This window comes from Lipomyces chichibuensis, assembly GCF_038497645.1.
Source record: "Lipomyces chichibuensis strain CBS 12929 unplaced genomic scaffold V1513scaffold_30, whole genome shotgun sequence".
In the NCBI taxonomy this organism is placed as follows: domain Eukaryota; kingdom Fungi; phylum Ascomycota; class Lipomycetes; order Lipomycetales; family Lipomycetaceae; genus Lipomyces; species Lipomyces chichibuensis.
The window spans coordinates 70,808-86,709 of NW_027117482.1; the positions used below are offsets into that span (position 1 = coordinate 70,808).

The 15,902-nt window shown below is 47.7% G+C and overlaps 6 protein-coding genes across 6 annotated transcripts; 2 read left to right on the plus strand and 4 right to left on the minus strand.

Annotated features, from left to right (window-relative positions):
- The first annotated feature begins 142 nt into the window (after nucleotides 1-142).
- On the plus strand, nucleotides 143-1,736 carry V1513DRAFT_449366 (Cys/Met metabolism PLP-dependent enzyme-domain-containing protein). Its single transcript, XM_066898665.1, has one exon. The coding sequence runs from the start codon at nucleotides 481-483 to the stop codon at nucleotides 1,648-1,650; it is 1,170 nt and encodes a 389-aa protein (XP_066752126.1). The 5' UTR covers nucleotides 143-480; the 3' UTR covers nucleotides 1,651-1,736.
- On the minus strand, nucleotides 1,660-4,798 carry V1513DRAFT_449368 (uncharacterized protein; the record flags this gene model as incomplete). Its single annotated transcript, XM_066898666.1, has 2 exons — nucleotides 2,409-4,798; nucleotides 1,660-2,363 (listed from the first exon to the last, which is right to left on the minus strand). Coding segments are annotated over exons 1-2 (2,692 nt in total), but the record flags the coding sequence as incomplete, so codon positions are not given.
- Nucleotides 4,799-5,593: 795 nt separating this feature from the next.
- Nucleotides 5,594-7,186, minus strand: V1513DRAFT_449369 (Low temperature viability protein-domain-containing protein). Its single transcript, XM_066898667.1, has one exon. It carries the CDS (start codon nucleotides 7,083-7,085, stop codon nucleotides 5,688-5,690), a length of 1,398 nt encoding a protein of 465 aa, XP_066752128.1. The 5' UTR covers nucleotides 7,086-7,186; the 3' UTR covers nucleotides 5,594-5,687.
- A 757-nt stretch (nucleotides 7,187-7,943) lies between these two features.
- On the minus strand, nucleotides 7,944-9,431 carry V1513DRAFT_449372 (Thi4 family-domain-containing protein). Its single transcript, XM_066898668.1, has one exon. It carries the CDS (start codon nucleotides 8,998-9,000, stop codon nucleotides 8,059-8,061), a length of 942 nt encoding a protein of 313 aa, XP_066752129.1. The 5' UTR covers nucleotides 9,001-9,431; the 3' UTR covers nucleotides 7,944-8,058.
- Nucleotides 9,432-11,104: 1,673 nt separating this feature from the next.
- Nucleotides 11,105-12,309, minus strand: V1513DRAFT_465769 (acyl-CoA N-acyltransferase). The gene is made up of 4 exons (XM_066900050.1): nucleotides 12,165-12,309; nucleotides 11,832-12,108; nucleotides 11,505-11,781; nucleotides 11,105-11,451 (listed from the first exon to the last, which is right to left on the minus strand). The coding sequence occupies exons 1-4, from the start codon at nucleotides 12,181-12,183 to the stop codon at nucleotides 11,272-11,274; spliced, it is 753 nt and encodes a 250-aa protein (XP_066752130.1). The 5' UTR covers nucleotides 12,184-12,309; the 3' UTR covers nucleotides 11,105-11,271.
- Nucleotides 12,310-13,603: 1,294 nt separating this feature from the next.
- On the plus strand, nucleotides 13,604-15,730 carry V1513DRAFT_480477 (peptidase S64; the record flags this gene model as incomplete). The annotated part of the gene is given in 3 exon segments (XM_066900335.1): nucleotides 13,604-14,182; nucleotides 14,202-14,652; nucleotides 14,705-15,730. The coding sequence occupies 3 exon segments, from the start codon at nucleotides 13,604-13,606 to the stop codon at nucleotides 15,514-15,516; spliced, it is 1,842 nt and encodes a 613-aa protein (XP_066752131.1). The 3' UTR covers nucleotides 15,517-15,730.
- Nucleotides 15,731-15,902: the final 172 nt, after the last annotated feature.

The window sequence follows — 15,902 nt, forward strand, 5'->3', positions numbered from 1 at the left end:
ATGTTAAATCCACGGCGACCTTGCGTGGCGAAGACAGAAATTGGCTTAGCGCTGGTAATAACTTAAGCCCTCCCAGCCACACAATGTGGCAGTGCGTATCAAGCTGGACTAAGTGTGAATTATTCGAGATACTCATTTAGTCGGCATTTTCCTCATTTTTTGGATATCCTGTATTAGTGTTAGGTCAAAAGGATAAAGTGTGCATTTAATTGACCTCTGTTGCCTCACCGCTAGCGGTGGCCCAATGTGTAATCCCCAAGTGACTCTATTTTGTGCCGGCGTCGTGTTATAACTAACTTTTATCGGTGTTAGCGTACGGCAACTAAACTACTTAAATAAAGGATTCTGATAGATCTCGATCTTTTGAGCTTTACTTGACTCTCATTTCAATCTCATAAGGTCCGTTTTTCGAACTAAAGTGATAATATACTGAAATAGGCGTATCGTTCCCGGGTTTTGCATTTGGATACCATCCACGAAATGTCAACAAACAGTCTTTCAGATCTCGACTTGCAGATCGCGTCACTGTCAGTACATGCTGACGACTCATACGCAGTGGTCTCCGACGTCGCGCCGCCGCTGCATGTCTCTACAACGTATCACTATAACTCCGACCCGAGCAAACTAAAGTCTGCCAAAGAACACGACATCAAAGTCAGAGACGAACAAGGCTCGTTCATCTACTCCCGTTTCGGCAACCCAGTCGTCGAGCGTGTGGAAGCCGTGCTCTCTGCGATACTGAACGGACACGCGGTGGTATACAGTAGTGGCCTGGCTGCATACACTGGTGCACTGGCGTATTACAATCCGAGACGCCTGTCGATCAGCGGTGGATACCACGGCTGCCACGGTGTCGCGCATATATTCACCCGTTTCTCTGGCCTGGAGCAAGTTCCATTATACGATGAGTCCGTGTCTGCAGGTGACCTGGTTCATCTCGAGACACCCATCAACCCTACGGGTCTGTCGGTAGACATCGCCAAAGCCGTCGAGTTTGCTCACGGCCGCGATGCGAAAATCATTGTCGATGCAACTTTCGCGCCGCCACCTTTGCAAGACCCGTTCGAGTTCGGCGTCGACATGGTCATGCATTCGGCGACGAAATACCTCGGCGGACATTCGGACTTGCTTGCCGGAGTGCTCGTCACCAAGGACCCGCAAGTGCGGCAAGCCCTGTTGCAAGATCGGGGCCTACTTGGTGGTGCGCCTGGAAATTTCGAATCGTGGTTACTTTTACGGAGTTTGCGGACTTTTAAATTGCGTGTTGAAACGCAAGCGAAGAATGCCGGAAAGATTGTCGCCTGGCTTGACTCTGCGCTGAAGAACAACGAGATCCCGGTCCTAACAAAAGTCTACCATTCATCACTGCAAACAGAAGAGTTTGTCAGAAAGCAGCTGAAGACCGGCTTATTTGGTCCGACGTTCTCGATCGAGGTCGAGAGTGCGGAGATTGCTAAGTCGTTACCGTCTAGATTGAAGCTCTTTCATCACGCAACTTCACTCGGAGGCGTCGAGAGTTTGATTGAATGGAGAGCGATGACAGATATGAGCGTGCCGGAGAGTTTACTTCGTATTTCGATCGGCGTCGAGGACGCGGACGACTTGATCGCGGATTTGAAGGCTGCGCTATTGTCCTTTAGTGCGAAGTAGAGATTTAGATGTGTATCATATATTATTGGTTCAGAGTACTATATACAAGGACACGACTAGACTAATCCAAATCCCTTTGAATGCTCGATTGCCGTGCGAAGCATCTGCTCCATTTTCTGCTTGCTTCTATACTCCGGCAACAACAATCTCCCAAAACATGTCAACGACGTCGGCAACCGGTCTGAATCCGGCCCGTTGCGCTGAATCACGAACGTCACACCCGAAATACCGTCCACGACCGGCACCCGTGCGCAAGCAGTCACGAATTCCAATAGCTGTAATCTGTCCTTGGGCGCGAAACTCCTGACTATCTGCCAGAACCACTGGATCGCGGGATGAAGTGCGGAATACCCGTCATCGTAATGAGTGACCCGCTGTAACTCGCCGACATCAAAGTCCTGTGCATCTTGTCCTTGCGTGAGAGCCATGAGCTCGGCAGGTGTGAATAGTTTGGTAAGTTTGTCTGGAATCAGCTTATTCCAGCCGCGTTTAAACGCGTCGAAAAACGGTGCGATTGTGACGTAGCTTAAGTGCTCGATATACTCTGCCACGTACTCCCTCTTGTTTGCATCCACCAAGGCTGGAGACGGACTCCCGCGCATGGGAACCGTCACGACCCCGTCAAATGATGTGTAGGTATAGTCGAATGTCAACTCAAGATCTTCAATATTGATATCGTCGGATAGCACCGATTTCAGACCAGCGGCGAGTGACTAAATAAAATTAGCAGGAACTCCCGAATTGCGAGGACGACTTACCGGGAATATATCCTCAATATCTTCTGGCCTGTTTGGCTTCTCGCCAAGCAGCATCATGTACATCATCTTGGAAAACGAGACACTGATCGTACAGCCGTTATACACTGCCAACGCGACCGTCGAGCCGATAACTTCAAATCGATCCACACTATCTCGATATCCCTGATGAAACCAGGCCCTCTGGGTCTCGCTATCGATGGTAAACATGCCGAACTCGGGGTCACAAATTTTGCGCCCGACGTTTGCAAAGAGCTCGACTTGCACGCCGCCGTGATCAACCCCGTCTTCCCCTGAGCCGTAAAATCTGACTTTGAGTGGTTTGTGCAGTGTATTTGAAATTAACCCTGCACGGACGCCCGATAAAACAGAGCCGAGTAGATCGGTTCGGGATACGTCGAGAATCAAGTAGAGCTGAACGTACCGCTGGAGAGCGTATTGCATCGCGACATGTTGGGTGGCCGAATTCACGAGCGATCGAATACTGCTTATCGGCCGTTCCAGGCCTGTGGGCGTTGCTGAATGAGGGGTAGACGACGTCGACTCTTGCGGTGGAATAATTCCGTTTTCTAATATGTTCGGCCGCAGATGGCGCGACGACGATGAAGGGTAGAATCGAGTTACGTGGTTGATGAGCGCCGGCACTGTCGTAGCATGTCGGTACCGCGCGATCATACTCGTCAATGACCGATGACGCAGCAATTCCACTCGTAATTTCAATGATAGCACATACGGCGCGTAATCAAGAATGTGCACGTACTTTCCACGATCGCAAGTGTCAAAATCGGCAAAATATGATTCATGTGTGAGCGCGCCGACTGCATCCATTGCCCCGACAACAGTGACATACGCAGGTGACATCTTCCATGCCGCTCTCCACAGCTCGACGCATTTCGCAACGACACTCGTACGCTTGACAAACGTTACTTGTCCTCTTGGCCAATATAACTTGATATAAGCTTTCGCCCAGTGTGCTAGAACGGCGACAGTATCATCGGCGTCTTGATCCCCGACAGTCATGACGAACATGACAAAGACAGCATCATCAATCGTGAGGATTTCGGTCAACTGAACAAACAATGCCCTGACGGACGCATTACTAGGAGAATACAAAGCATGGAACGCCGCGCTTGCCGCCATTAACGTCGTGGTGGCGCGGGATGTAAACAACACATGTCTTGCGTATCGGTAAATGATAGACGACGCCAGAGCGGCGGCGTGAATAAGCTGCAAAATAGACGACTCCTCTACCACTGTTATGACCTTTTCTGGTCTCTGTTCGACCTCTCGGCGCCACGCGATATGTTTTCCAAGCATTCCCTTGAGCCCGATCGTCAGTGCGTCGACAATCTCGGCATATTCAAACGTGTCGGGATCCGAATATGTGTCGCATAACAAGCGAAACACAATCCGAAACATTTCCGGACCAGCGCCGACACACGCCGTCAACTTCTCCGCGGATGAGAAGATATTGACCAATGAGAATGTCACGAATTGCCGATTTTGACCATCAGCGGATCGCCGCAGTAAAAACAGATCATCGACCGAATCCAAATTTTCCAGTGTTCTGCTGTCGAGAACTGAGTCTCTGACGGTATTTTCAAGCGGATCAACGAATAATCTGGCATTGATGTTGCCGGTCCCGGGTAATTTTTTTCCATCCGAGCTGGTCGCGTTCATGGCCTCTAGTATCTGATCCGTGTCTTCTAAAGACTCTGTACTAAAAGGTAGTAAGCTATTCTCCTGTTTGATTATCCCAGGACACAGCGACTTCCTTTCGTTTAAGGCGACTAATCTCCACGCGATCTCCCGCGCCGAGTGAACTGCCAGCTTCCGACCACCCATCCAAGACGCGAACGCAGCGGAGGAAGCGCAAAACAGTGTTGTGCAATTTTCTTCTTCGTTGCTGCGACCGCATCCGATGACCAGTTGGCGTGTATAAAGACTGACGAGACCTCCGATTTGTTTTTTCCGGACATGTGTCGGGACATTGTCGGAATTCATGTACTTTGTACGCCCCTCGAGTATGTGATTGATGCTCATTATAAGGCCCTAGAGTTGTTTACACCAACTTCACTGATTATCAGCATTAAATAGTAAGGAGATCCAATCCATGCAATGTCACGGACGAGTATGATCAGATTCAAGTGCACGCGTTCCAGTTAGAATGGTTACAATTCGAACTCATTCTATATGTATTATCGATACTCGCTGTGCAAATCACTCATTAACGGATACTAGTTATGCATGCTATGAAAATGCCATCGCGGATGGATGGGGGATATAAGAAGCCAGATGACACCGAAAGAGCGTTGGAAACTTGTATCGGCGCCGCAATCCAAAATTAAGCCTCTTTCAATAATCCACCGCGTCTTGTGCTTTGTGGTACGATTTTTACGGTAGTAACTTGGGTATCAAAAATGTCCCTCTGCGAACGAACTATAAGTTTTTGGAGATAGCATATTCAGTGATCAGAATGTTCGGCCAATCATATATATATATAGAAAGAACTACACTGAGTTTAAGTCATAATCTTCATTTTATGTAATAACGACGAATGAGTTGAAAAACTTCTGTTCTCAAGGATAAAATGGCAACTCTCCAAGATCGTATAATACTTACCTAACTAACGTAATTACGAAAACCATATAACTAACTATAACTAACTAACTTGCTGACCTGACTCTAGTTAAAGTATATTAGTGAGTCAGGTCGAAACCGGATTCCAAGATGTCTAAACTTTTTAAATTTTAGGGTTAGGATTACATATATCACTATATAACGGCGCAAATACACCACACCTTCCATACCACTGGCACAGAATCTGAGAAACATGAGCCCCAAATAACGTCTCTAGCCGTATACTTTTTCATGATTTAACTGTGTTCGAGTTACCAAATTAATGACTTACTTACGATATAAAGTATTGGTCAGTTATTCGGGTGCGACCGGCCGAAATAGACCAAACACCGAACGCCTACTAATATGAATTTTGCATCCTCAGGGTTAGGTTCCAACTTGTAGGGAACCTTGCTGTGTGGTCCACGACTGGGTCAAACAGAACTGTCTTGAGGTTTCCTGTGCTAGCATATTGAGGTTGGTTTTGACTTGGCTTGTTAAAGTTGTTGCATAGATTGATAGTCTTATGAAGTTGGTTAATTTTGGTTAATTGTCTTTGATAATAGATAGTTGAAATTAAATAACTGCCTCTAATATTTATTATCCAAGAAACTTTTTCATAACGAACAAGCTGCGAGATAAACACCAGTATATACAACCAAACTAATCCCTCAACCGATACCGTCGTTTAATATATTCTGTCTGCGGCTTCCCCAGCTCCTCCTTAATCTCCCGCAACTGCGCCAGTCCTCGACTAGATTTCTTGTTTATGCGCAGCTTGCCGTTAGTTCCTCTCGTGGAGTTTCCCACACCAGGTCCAATAGATGGTGCTTCCCGCACCAGTCGTTTGCCAACTACGTTGTAATTTTCTAAAAAATCATCCATAATGGCATTGAATGTGGTGGACTGCATGGTTGCCGCGTAGTGCTCGTCGCCAGCGACATTGCCAATGCCGGCACTAGCCATCGACGAGTTCTCGTCGAAATCTCCGTTCTCGTCGTCATCGTCATCGGAGGACTCATTGTACATTTTCTCGATTTGGTCGAACCGGTCGTCGAGGAGGGATAGTCCTTCGTTGCGGAACATTGCTGAGCTGGACATGGAGTATCCGGACGTCGAGGTGCGTGCCGTAGTGGTTTTTCTGGATTTACCTGCACCTCGACCGACCGAGACTAGTGAACCAAGCCCGTCTTCGTCAAAGTCGTCGTCCGAGTCTGCTGCACGCTGCTTAGACTGCGAAATCTTGAACTTTGCGAATTCCGCTTCCCAATCTTCACCGTCCACGTCAGCGACGCCGTGCTCGTCCGCAATCTCATCGGCATCCTCGGCACTCGTATCTCCTGTAATAATCTCTGTAAAAATAGCGTCGTCATCTTCAACGTACGCCTCATCCTCTAGTGCCTCAAGCACTTCCCGCAAACCAGGATCCATATCAGGTTGTAATCCTGAAATCGCGTCCGGCACATCTTGTTGATCCTGGTATGTCCTCCGCAACAAAGTCTTACTGGGCAACACCTCAGAAGGTAACACCTTTTCCGCATCTTCGTCCTTCTCCTCCTCGTCTTTGAATTTAATACCGCTGCGGCGCGTAGAACTTCGAGCAGACGGCGCGGGAATGAACATAGCCGGTCCAGCATCTGGTCGTCCTATTTCCCGTAAATGCTGCATGTAATCGTAATTACTATCGTCAAACATAATTCCATACAAGGCAGCCTCGCCCTCGTTTTCTCTCCGTCCATCATATCTATCCGCCTCGGCTTGTAAATCTTGCAAAGTCTTGATCTGGGATGGACCTGTCGGTCGCGCCTCAACGTCCTCCCGCACTTCGGCATCGTCAAGCGTGTGAGGAGAACGGCGTTTTGGATTTTTCTGAATCTCGACAAAGACACCGGTCGGCGCCTCTGGGTCGTGGATAAGCGGGTCTTCCTGTGATCTGTAGACCAATCGATAGCGATGTGATGTCTTTCTGTTAAAGCCTCTTTGGGAAGATGACGTTGGCTGCGCTTGGTCGACAATTGGCGTCGAAGCTGACATGATTGGCGACTCCGTTGAGTCTGTCATTGTGCAGTTGTAACTTAATGGTTGTTTTGAGGACAGAAATGAGAAGACGCGAGGATGGGTTAAAATTTAGTGATGCGTGCTTTGGTTGGGAGGAATCAAAGGTTACCCGACTATTGCAGGCACTAGTTAAGTTAGGCAAGAATGGGACGCTAAGCCGCTCTTCTGAGAAACTAAGAAGATTAATATTTCTCTGCTCAATTCAATTGTATATGTAGTGTGTGAGGCAACAACCGAAAATATATAATGAGTATATTTTAACTGCTTCAAACCACAATAATCTGTTACAAATATCCATTCAAGAATCAAAATATAGAAGAGCAATAAGGCACAAAGCAAATTTAGCAGTCTTATATAGCCGGCGGCAATACTACCGCGTAAACGGTTAGTCCTGGTTCTGCTTCTGTGACTGTGGATCGCCGCCCCACCCTAGAAGCAATTTGGAATATAGTAAAATATACACTTTAAATGGTTAAGACCACCTCATCCTCATCCTCTTGCTCTTGCTCTTCGACTTCGTCTTCCGCTTCGTCTTCCTAATTCTTCCTCTTCCTGCTGTTTGACGAAACTTTTAAACCTATCCCGGACAACTCCACTCATTGCCCGCCTAAGCGTCTCCAGATATCTACGAGTATTAAAGGAATGTCATATAGCTAACTATAAATCCAAGTCCACAACACAAGTATACAGAAATCGTGGCCGTCAATTTCCAAAGCTACGGATTCAAGCCAGAACTAATACTTGCGCAAAAATCGAGGCACTGGACTTCCATGTCACATTAATGGACGTGCATGATCCTTGCTCGACTCAGCTGTCTCGCAAGGTACAATACAAACGGGCTAGAATTGGACGGAGAATTGTACGGAGAGCTTAATATAGAATAGCATATTTCAAAATAAGTGCACTAAGATGTTACGCAACAGACATGGCTAAACAAAGACCACTGTCAAGGCTTACTTGGCTCCGAGAGGCTCACTCAATAAGCATTCTGCTTCTTTCTCTCATCAAAAATCTGAAGCGCAACCTCCGCTGCATGCTGCCCCGAAACAGCCATTGCTCCAAATGTGGGTCCCATGCGATTTGCACCATCCACCTCGGACAATTCCATGCCACCGACAATCAAGCCAGGTATGATTTCTCTCGTATGCTTGACAATCGCGTCTTCAGCGGCATTCATATCCAATCCACGCATTCCACCAAGTTTCTCGATGGCCGCCATTGATACGAGACGCTTAACCGAGAATGCACCGAATGGACCATCGTGACCCGTCGTAGAGATGACAACAGGGGCATTGATGGTGTTGGGATCCATGCAAGACTGGTCATCGTGGTGCATTGACACAAGTGTCCAGTTCGTCACAACGCCCGCGACGCGGAGCTCACCTGTAACGGGATCGACACGAGTGATCAAGTCTTCGACAGCCGTCGCGTTGAAGAGTTTCACGTTCGGGAAAGAAAGAACCTTGGAGAGCAAGGTTGACGTGAAGAGTGCGGCGTGCTTGACGACGACGTACGTGTCCTCTTCTTCGTAGGGAATTCCAATTTCGTCGAGAAATGTCTGAGCCGGCTTACGCATGACCATCGCGGAGAACAACTGTCCGCCAAGCCACGCGCCGCCGCCAGGCGCTACACCAGCCTCCACGATCGCGATCTTGAGGTCGGGACGGGATTTAGCAAGAACGTAAGCTGTTGAGAGACCGCAGCTGCCAGCGCCGACGATAACCACGTCGGACTCGGCGTAGTTGTCGAGGTCAGCGAAGTATCGCTTCGTCATCGCGCGAGAGACAGTCGACTCGCGGATGTAGTCGAATGCGAAAGTTTCCCATTTGTTTACAGTATCCGGGAAAGTAGGGATAGTCTTGGCAGACTTAAACTCGGGCACGTACGGCTTTTCGACAGTGACAGCTGGAGGAGACATTTCGAAACTAAAGACCAGTCAGTACATCCCCGTACAAAGGGGCAAACAAAGCCGGAGGAAAATGCATGTCCTTTCGCAGGTATTATCCTGATCAAGTTCGTGCCGTCTGTTCTCAGAGCGACCCGTCAAGTACAGCCACGTTGGTTCTCGTCAGCCAGTGCTCTCTCTTTATCGATGGAGAAAAAGTTGGAGAGGACTTGGTGACAGAGACGTAAGCTACTCTTTCAGGGCCGAACACCGGCCATGCATGTATTGATTGTGCTGAGTAGGATAAGGAGCTGCCAAAGGCGCATTGTCCGTCCCGACGCAAGGTGCGTACATAGTCTACAAGAATTAGAGCTGTTAGCATGTGCAGAGGGGAGTAAGAATGGCGATTTACCTTGGATAGATGGAATTTGTTGCACGAAAGTAAAGACAGGATGATGAAAATAATGGCAGTAGTAGGCTTAAGCGAGGAGGTAGACTGGTCTTTATATGCTGCTCCAAATCTCCGCCCAGACGAGGTCAAACCCAAATAAGCGAAAAGACGATGACGACATTTCTCGTCTATCATTTCTCCGCTTTGCTCCGTTGGCGGCTTGCAACCCCCACACAAACACCAAAAAAACCCCACACACAAAAGCACGAACATTCTACGTTAAAAGAACGACTTGGATAGGGACTATATATACGCTTTTTCGGAATTATAATATTATTATTATTGTAATAGTACTGCTGATGCATTTGTTTAACAAAATGCTATAATTTCAGGATGCAGCATTGCATTGCAGCTAGATCAATTTCGAATGCTGAGGATTTCGGGTGGCTGTGGACCGACGATTTCTATCTCTGGACTAAGATCAGTTCCCCGCCCATTGCGTTTAGCTGACTGCGGCTATTTACTTTACGATTCCTATAAGGCAGCTACTGTAGTCCCTACAATTCAATGAAACGAATCTCACAATAGCAAGAGCAATGAGATCTTTAAAAAAAAGCGCGAACATATTCTTATATGTGGCTAGATGCTCTAGATGGTCGCTTCAAGGCTGCTCTTGGCTAAGGGGGGCCATAAATATCACGCTTAACTTAATTGGGAGGGTAGGGTAATTTATTGGCGGCATACTTTCATTTTCCCATAGTTAAGGGTTATTGACTTATTGTGTCTCTATTTATTGTGCCAATTTGTATATTTTGCAAAATATAGGGCTGGACACGATACGATATCGCCAAATGGGCGATACGGGGGGAGGGTAATGGTGTGACCAATCAAACACTAGAAGTATTAGTAAGGGTCGCAAGCTCCTTTGGATAACATCAATTGACAAGAGTCTTAATCGAACTTGACTATCAAAACTATCAGTTTGTCTATACCAGATCCCAGTGTCTAACAGTTGGTTTTACTTTCTTCGCAGATAGCAGAAATTGAGGCCACTGATGCAGTTTTCAGTAGAGTTCTAGCATTTGAAATTAGTTTCAAGCTGCAAAGTGGCAAAGTGTGTTTTAAAAATGGAGCCGAGATCTTAAGTGGCCGAATCCCGTTACAGCAAGTGAGTCACGTGCGCTTTGAGGCGATACGATACGATATTCACATATCGTATATCGTATCGTCTTGGCGATATTCTAGGCGATAATTCGCCCGGAGTTTTCCTCTGACGATATCGTATCGCCGACGACACGACATGGCGATATCGCCTTGTTAAGATTAGACCTAATACTGCAGTTTCAAATATAGACGCGAATGTGGAGACGTTGTTACGTTATTATATTTGTTGGGTACATTTATCAACTATGATGGGACGATCACAGTTAAACGGGGATAACCCTTTTTTCCGAGATCAAATTCAGTGCCAGAATGGCAACAGTTCCTCATACGGGAAACATTATTTTTGCACCGTTACCTTCCAGTGCATATACTATAACTCTCAATCGTCACTGAATAGTAATTCTTATGGCAACAAGTCTGCTGACTGCTGTTGCTTACGGGTTCATAGTGAGGGGTTAGGGAAACTTAAAGGTGTTTCTTGTGGTCAGATCGGTTATTCAAGCTATCCATGGATACTTGAATGTTATGATGGTGCGAGTGGACTGAATAGGGTGTAGATTTCTGCTGACTTCATATTGGTGTCTGGTGTTTAATATTTTGTTGCGTATATTTGTCAGTTCCGTAGCACTCTATCATACGTCTGATTGAGAGATAGGGTGAAGCAAATTGAATAACTTGTACATGCGTATGCATTAATATCTACAACAATCGGTCTCTTCCCACCAAAAAAAATGCTCCAAAATCACCTACTAATCAGTCTTGAACGTCATGCCATAGATAATTGCATCGACAGGACCTTTATCTTCATGGCCTTTGACCCACGCGACTTTCTTTACACGTCCGACTTTCTCAAAGCCTAAGCCGTCCCAAATCCGCTGACTCGCAATATTCGTCTCGAATACCAAGTTGAAGATCGATCCGGTATACCCCTAAATCACATGAGTTACCATGATTACTTGAAAACTGGATATAAAGAACTCACAAGCTTCGGCGCCCACTCGACATACTGCTTCCCCAAAATCTTGCCGACGCCCTGTCCTCTCGCCTTTTCGCTGACCAAGAATCCACCATTGCATATCCCGCCGCATATTCCCGGGTAATTAGGTTTTGTGTAGAACGTGCCCAATATCCGATCATCTGCGTCTTCGAACGTGAACTTTTCTGGCGAACAGGATGGGGAATCTAAAACCATAACGGCGGTGAATGCCGCGAACCAGTAATTTTTGAATTCAATGAATGTGAGTGGATTTTCTTGAGGACTGAAGCAGATGTAAGCTAAATGGTGCGGAATTGGACAGAAGAAACCTACTAAGTTTGCCCACCCTCAATTTCTCGATTCATTAGATTCGCCAATACACGCACGACGTTGTCAACATGTTCTGCGGGGATGACACGTCGTTCTGCAGACGACGTGCATACTTCGATTTCAGTCTCGTCTTCGGCCCGGATGAATGCGTAGATGGTTGCCGAGCGGCCATCGCGCAGGTAGACGTTTGCCGGGGGGAGTATCGGTGAACTAACTGCCGCGCGAACGCGGGTCGACAGGGGCACTTTGGCATGGATATCTTCCAGGACTGAGTGCTTTGCTATGAAGTATTAGTATTTATTGATTCCATGACTATTGAAGTTAATTAGAATGGACCTATTGTGCTCGAATTCATTTAGACTCAATTCAATCGTGTTCCTATAGGATTAGAATGGCGTCGAGGATCTACAGGGATTTATTATCATATTATCTGGTGCGTCCGAGATGCCGCGGACTTAACTGCCTGACACAATCTCCGCGGGGGTCCAGAATGCATGAACCCCTGACGCTAGATTTCCTTCGTCTCGAGGAAAACGTTCTGAACTTGGATCCAGCTCTGCTAAGCCTGTAGATTTAGGGAGTTCCTGTTTGAAAGTCTTAAAGTCTAAGCGATTAAAATGGCATTTAAATTATTATTTGCAATCGGTTTTTACAGAAATTTATTGCTGGAACACTTTATAACTGGTTATGTGTCACATGCACTCAATTCGGTCGACTGCGGACCGGCTGCTTGGCGACGGAATCGAGAGGATGTGTACCTTGATCTAATTAATTACGTTTACTTGGATTACATTGAACAATTATATCATAAGCTGCTAGTTTGGGCGACTCATAATTTAGACGACCTTAACGCGCAGGGACGGACGCCGTTGTTATCAAGACCGATTAGATGTCACATTATGAGACATAAAATCAGGATGCAAAGGCATTACGTTGATTTAAAGAGAAAACATTTCACCGACATGTAATGTCCATATTAAGTAATACAAACTGAACAATGAGTACAAATAGTTAGGCCGCAGACTATCAGCTATTTGGGCCTAAGTTACCAAATTATGGCATCTTTCATATTAAATTTGAAGAGTATTTGGAAACACAGCTATTTGCTGGACTCGCACATGAATTTGGTGCCGCACGGCGCCACTAGCCCCAATATGGATTAGCGCAGCTTTGAAGGCAGCCGCCGAGATCGCCTTCCTACCACTGTTTTGGGACAATCTTTGCCGTGGAATTAGTTTCACTTATGATGTGCATCTCTGTATTTTCATTCCCGGAATATGCAATTACCAATTCTGATACGTACTCATCCTCTCCTCCCCTTCGCTTACGCATAGTCATCAATCCAACTTTCACCACCTCAGTTTTCGTGAGAATCTCGTTTTGCTTGCCATCTAAGTGCAATCATTGCTTTGTCCAGCCTCCAAATGGCGCCTACAGAGTCGCGGGAGGATGAGGCTGTCTCGCAGTCGCCTTCGCCGCCGAATCAAAACCCGCGATTGTCTTTGCCTGAGGTGTTCCCTGTTGTTCCGCTCACTAGACCATCGCCGTGGAACGAGATGGAGCTGCCATATCGTCAGACTAAAGATGGCCGCAAAATCGACTCTGTTTATTCCGGTGGCTCGCGGTCCTACGCGCCTTCGGTCAGGTCCACTCGCACTTCCTCATCAGGTGCTTCCTGGCCCTCTTTCTCGTCCGCTTCTTCAATCTCGGGAGATTCTATCGCCAGCTCGCGACTCAGTCTTCCTATTGCCGATGACTACTATGAAGGCAGACCCATGTCTTCTGCGCATGTTGTCGCCCCGGATGGTATGCGCAATCTCGACGGAATTCCTATGGCCGGCATCGCAATGCCACTTCGTCCGAGTGCATCGCTTTCCGGAGGCATGACGATTATCGCTGAAAACAGACTGTCATTGGAATCAGAATTCAATGCGCTGGCGGGCGATGTCAAATCAGTCCTCAGTCAAGTTGGCCGGCATATGATGGACCTGTCAAAGGCTGCTGCCACAATCACTGAGTGCATCCGCCAGACAATCTCGGCCTGCTCTCACCACAACATTCCTGCTCTCCATCTATCGCCTGTCAATTGTCCAGCGCTCGCTACGACTCTCAAAGTCGTTCTTCACTTCTCAGACAACCTGTTGCTCGGTCTTCCGTACGCGTCAGCGCGCAGTGTACTTCTGCGCGCTGCATCAGAATTAGGCGTCAAGTTGAAACTTGTACCTGCGTATGCAGTCGGCATGGCTCCACCCCAGCCGCGCAATTTTGCCGTCGGCAGCGAGTACAGCACACCTGATACTCCAGCGTCGAAGACACTTGACCGTCTCAATAATCTGATGGATATTTTTGCCACGGTATCCAGTCTTATCTGAGCAAGACGGTGCATTTATCGCCCCCATCGCTCGCGGTTTTTCTGAGTCGTTCGCTGTTATTTCCGTCTTGTTCGGTGTCCCCTCCCCATCACCTGCCCACCTAGAAAGCGTTGCGGAGTTGTACGACGTCACGGACGACATCCACTTTTTCTGCCAAAAGAACAGGATCCTTGTTGCTGCTGGTAGCCACACCACACCCTCTTCCACACATGGACATCAGCAGAAGCCATCGAGGGTCTCGATGGCTGGTTTCCGTGCGCCCTTCCGGACCAGTAACTCCGAGGTTCCGCCAATGTCGATGTCGATTGCGACTGAAGACGCTGAAACGCTGAGCGGTACTCTCGGTGGCTACGTCTATCCAAAAGTTGACCCGAATGATCCATCCGTCGCGGCCTACTCACAAAGCGCTTTTGCTATGACATGCGCTCACGTCTGTCTCACGGAAACAAGAGGTAAGAGCTACTTGTTATGGTATGTATATGAATAAGCACTCACACGTATCAGTGCGACGACCACTTGTCTCTGTCCCATCTCCTGTTCTGATTAATATGTACCGCGAGACCCTTCTGAAAGAGTACAGTCGCTATCCTGCTCACTCTGAGGAACGTCGTGCGTTCAAGCGTGCTGTTGCTGCTATCGACGCCGACTACCCACGCACGACCGGCCGTTCTCTCCCACCCCGGTTCGGAGAGGTTTTATGGGGTGAGCGGACGCTTTGCAACGGTATGATCTCAGATGTCGCCATCGTCCGGTGCCGTCAAGGTCTCAAGCCTACGGAGAATAATCTTGGCGACGATGTGCCATTTTCAGAATTCGACCCATCACTCATGTTTACAAACTCGACCGTCCGCGGAGTTGTCAAAAGGCTCGTCCCCGGATTGGAAGTCTTCAAGTACGGCTCGACCTCGAAATATACCACCGGCAAGCTGAACGGTCCGAAGCTGATATACTGGGCCGACGGCGCTCTACAATCGTCCGAGTTCGTCGTCGCCGCTGCCCCATCCGGTATGTTTGCTACAGGCGGCGACTCTGGCGCGTGGATCCTTCGCAAAAACGGCATATCAGGCCTCGGTGTTGTCGGCATGCTTCATGCATACGATGGCGAACATCGAGAATTCGGCCTGTTCACCCCTATGACGCGGACGCTGGAGCGGCTCCGCGAGGTTACCGGTATAGAATGGGGTGTTGTCGGCGCAAAGGACGTCGAGGGCAAGGACGACGAAGACATAGTCGTAGGTGGATCGGAGACCTCAGACTCCTCTCGCGGTAACGACGGGTCGCTTCTAGACTCGTCCTCCGACTCCGAACTAGAGTAGTCTTTCGACGACGGCGGCGTATATAAAGTTGAGCTTTGATGGTAATTGTTGACTTTTGTATATTTATTGGGATAAATAATCTTGGGACGACATTTAGTAAATCGCTCTGATAATTGCCTGGCGTGGCGACGCGGTTAGCTATTGTAGGTGGTCATATTTGGGTATTGACGGAGTTTTTGCGTACTTTATTTTGAATATTAGATTGGTATAAGATAGTAATTTCCTATATATGTTGGGCTGAATCGGGACGGATAGTTACGACACGTTCAAGGCCGTATAGTCATGGGCTGTAATCATCCGGGTCTTGTACTGTTTGGTCCGTTGGGAGGAAACCCTGTGCCGCATGAAGCGCCGCGTCTTAAAAATTCTTGGGAGCACCAAAAAAT

What these genes read in the sequence shown, in the direction of transcription:
- V1513DRAFT_449366 (XM_066898665.1), top strand. Translation starts at nt 481, where the DNA reads ATGTCAACAAACAGTCTTTCAGATCTCGACTTGCAGATCGCGTCACTG.
- V1513DRAFT_449369 (XM_066898667.1), bottom strand. Translation starts at nt 7,085, where the DNA reads ATGACAGACTCAACGGAGTCGCCAATCATGTCAGCTTCGACGCCAATT.
- V1513DRAFT_449372 (XM_066898668.1), bottom strand. Translation starts at nt 9,000, where the DNA reads ATGTCTCCTCCAGCTGTCACTGTCGAAAAGCCGTACGTGCCCGAGTTT.
- V1513DRAFT_465769 (XM_066900050.1), bottom strand. An exon ending in ATTGAGGGTGGGCAAACTTA is followed by an intron (nt 11,782 to 11,831) that starts GTAGGTTTCTTC and finishes CATCTGCTTCAG; the next exon opens with TCCTCAAGAAAATCCACTCA. An exon ending in TCGAGTGGGCGCCGAAGCTT is followed by an intron (nt 11,452 to 11,504) that starts GTGAGTTCTTTA and finishes CATGTGATTTAG; the next exon opens with GGGTATACCGGATCGATCTT.